The 1,816-nt window shown below is 57.0% G+C and overlaps 1 protein-coding gene across 1 annotated transcript; it reads right to left on the bottom strand.

The window, feature by feature from the left end:
• Positions 1 to 375: 375 nt before the first annotated feature.
• On the bottom strand, positions 376 to 1,283 carry LOC137485525 (C-C motif chemokine 22-like). The gene is made up of 3 exons (XM_068210047.1): positions 1,083 to 1,283; positions 758 to 866; positions 376 to 609 (listed from the first exon to the last, which is right to left on the bottom strand). The coding sequence occupies exons 1-3, from the start codon at positions 1,153 to 1,155 to the stop codon at positions 516 to 518; spliced, it is 276 nt and encodes a 91-aa protein (XP_068066148.1). The 5' UTR covers positions 1,156 to 1,283; the 3' UTR covers positions 376 to 515.
• Positions 1,284 to 1,816: the final 533 nt, after the last annotated feature.

Here is a 1,816-nt window from a genome sequence, read left to right as displayed (position 1 = left end):
CTCAGGAGCTGCTGTGAGGGGGCAGAGTCAGGGCAGGTGATCCAAGCTGACCAAAGGATATTCCATCCCCTAGAAAATCATACCCCAGCTCTCCCGTGGCACCACAGGTACTTCCAGGACGTTCTCCAAACAAGAGCCACCACTGGCAACCCCAGGTGAGACACAGGTGTCACCTGTGGGGACAAACTGGGTGGCACCAGAGCTTGACCCAGGCTGGGGAACAGCAAACCCAGGGGTCCCCGTGGTCCCTTCTCCCACCTTGGTGCATGGAGGCATCAAAACTGACCCTTCATTAACAGACACGTAGATATGATTGAAATTATCTTTATTTTAGTGTATTATTCTGACATAGTTTAAATAATTTTTGTCCTTAGAAAAACAATATTTAGTTTAACTTAAATAAGTTAAATAAAATAATTTTCCCCGTTGAAGATGGCTGGGGGTCAAATCCTCTCTGTTGTGCCCGAGGCTGGAAGCTGTGCAGGAGTGGGATTGTGGCTGTCAGCAGGGAAGGCTCAGTTTTCCAGGCTCTGGAAGTGCTTCTGGAGCTCCTGCACCCATGCTGCCCGTGGATCTGCACACAGCTGCTTCTTCTTCTGGGTGACCACACTGCTGGGACAAAACCTGCCTTGAGCTGCTGGGCTGGGGCAGCAGGATCTGAGCCCCACCAGCAGCACCCCGAGTGTCCCATGTGTATCCCCAGGTCCCCCCGGCACCCTGGGCACTGCCCCGAGATCTGGCACTGCTGGGTACTCACATCACGCCCGGGTTGGTGCAGGAGCTGCTGGTGACAAAGACGGAGCTGACGCGGCGCACAGGGATGGGGTGCTTCTGGTAGCTGAAGCAGCAGATGCTGGGGACACCATCTGTGAGGGCAGGGGACACACACGTGGCCCTGGTGAGAGCTCAGCACAGCCTCTGCCCCCTCCAGGCATTTCCACATCCCCTGGTGGAACCCCCTCCATGCAACCCCCAGCTCCAAACCGGCATCCCCCAGTGTGACACAGACCCCCCAACCCTCCCCACAGCCACCCCGACGTGGCTGGGACTCCCCGGGGATGACAAAGCAATGCTGGACTCACCGAGGTGACCTTGAGCTGGGGAGTGGGTGGCCAGGAGGAGCAGAGTGACCAGGGTGGCTGCCAGGACCTTCATGGCGCTGTGGGTGAGTGCTCTGTGAGAGGAGCTGGAGCTGGAGCTGGGGAGGCTGCAGGACTCTCTCTGTGGCCCTGGGGCTGTGCTCCCCTTTTATCCCCGTCCGAGGGGTGGGTGCAGGGTTTCAAAGAAGGAAAGGGGGGGCATCATACTTGAGGAAATTATGTCAGATCACCCATTTTTGCTGAGCTGGAAGTGGTGAGGAAACTGCAGAAAGGGAAGCGCTGGCCACGAGGCTGCGGCCTCCGAGATGCTCCTTGGGTGCCTGGTGCTCCCAAACTGTGTCAGGGCTCTGCAGCAGCTCTGGGGGTGCCCTGGCATGGACATCCCCAGCCACTGCTGCTGGCAGAAAAGCCCTGCCAGCAGACAGATGCCAACTTCTCCCTGGGCTTGCCACAAATGCCACTTCTCAGCCTGCTCCACCACGGGGATCCAGAGTGAGGTCCACAACTTTGCACACAACTTCATCCCCACTGATAACACCAGCTCCTGCTTGGACAGGGAAAATCATGAGGGAATGGGGTTGTTTTGAGCTAGAAGTCACTGTGGGTCTCACATTTGTCCCTTTTTGCTGGTGGTTGGTCAAAAGAGCAATTTCCTTACTGGAAAGGCTGCAGAGACACCGAGTCCCTGTAGGTGCAGTGCCTGGACTCTGGTGCCC

The sequence above is a fragment of the Anomalospiza imberbis genome, chromosome 20 (genome assembly GCF_031753505.1).
Source record: "Anomalospiza imberbis isolate Cuckoo-Finch-1a 21T00152 chromosome 20, ASM3175350v1, whole genome shotgun sequence".
Lineage (NCBI taxonomy): Eukaryota > Metazoa > Chordata > Aves > Passeriformes > Viduidae > Anomalospiza > Anomalospiza imberbis.
Note: the sequence above shows the minus strand (reverse complement) of the source record. Positions and strands in the feature narration are given on the sequence as shown.

Excerpts from the sequence above, each read along its gene's own strand:
- LOC137485525 (XM_068210047.1), bottom strand. The coding sequence starts at position 1,155 with ATGAAGGTCCTGGCAGCCACCCTGGTCACTCTGCTCCTCCTGGCCACC. Across the intron at positions 867-1,082 it reads CCCAGCTCAAGGTCACCTCG|ATGGTGTCCCCAGCATCTGC; the intron begins GTGAGTCCAGCA and ends CTGCCCTCACAG. Across the intron at positions 610-757 it reads TGCACCAACCCGGGCGTGAT|TGTGGTCACCCAGAAGAAGA; the intron begins GTGAGTACCCAG and ends TTGTCCCAGCAG.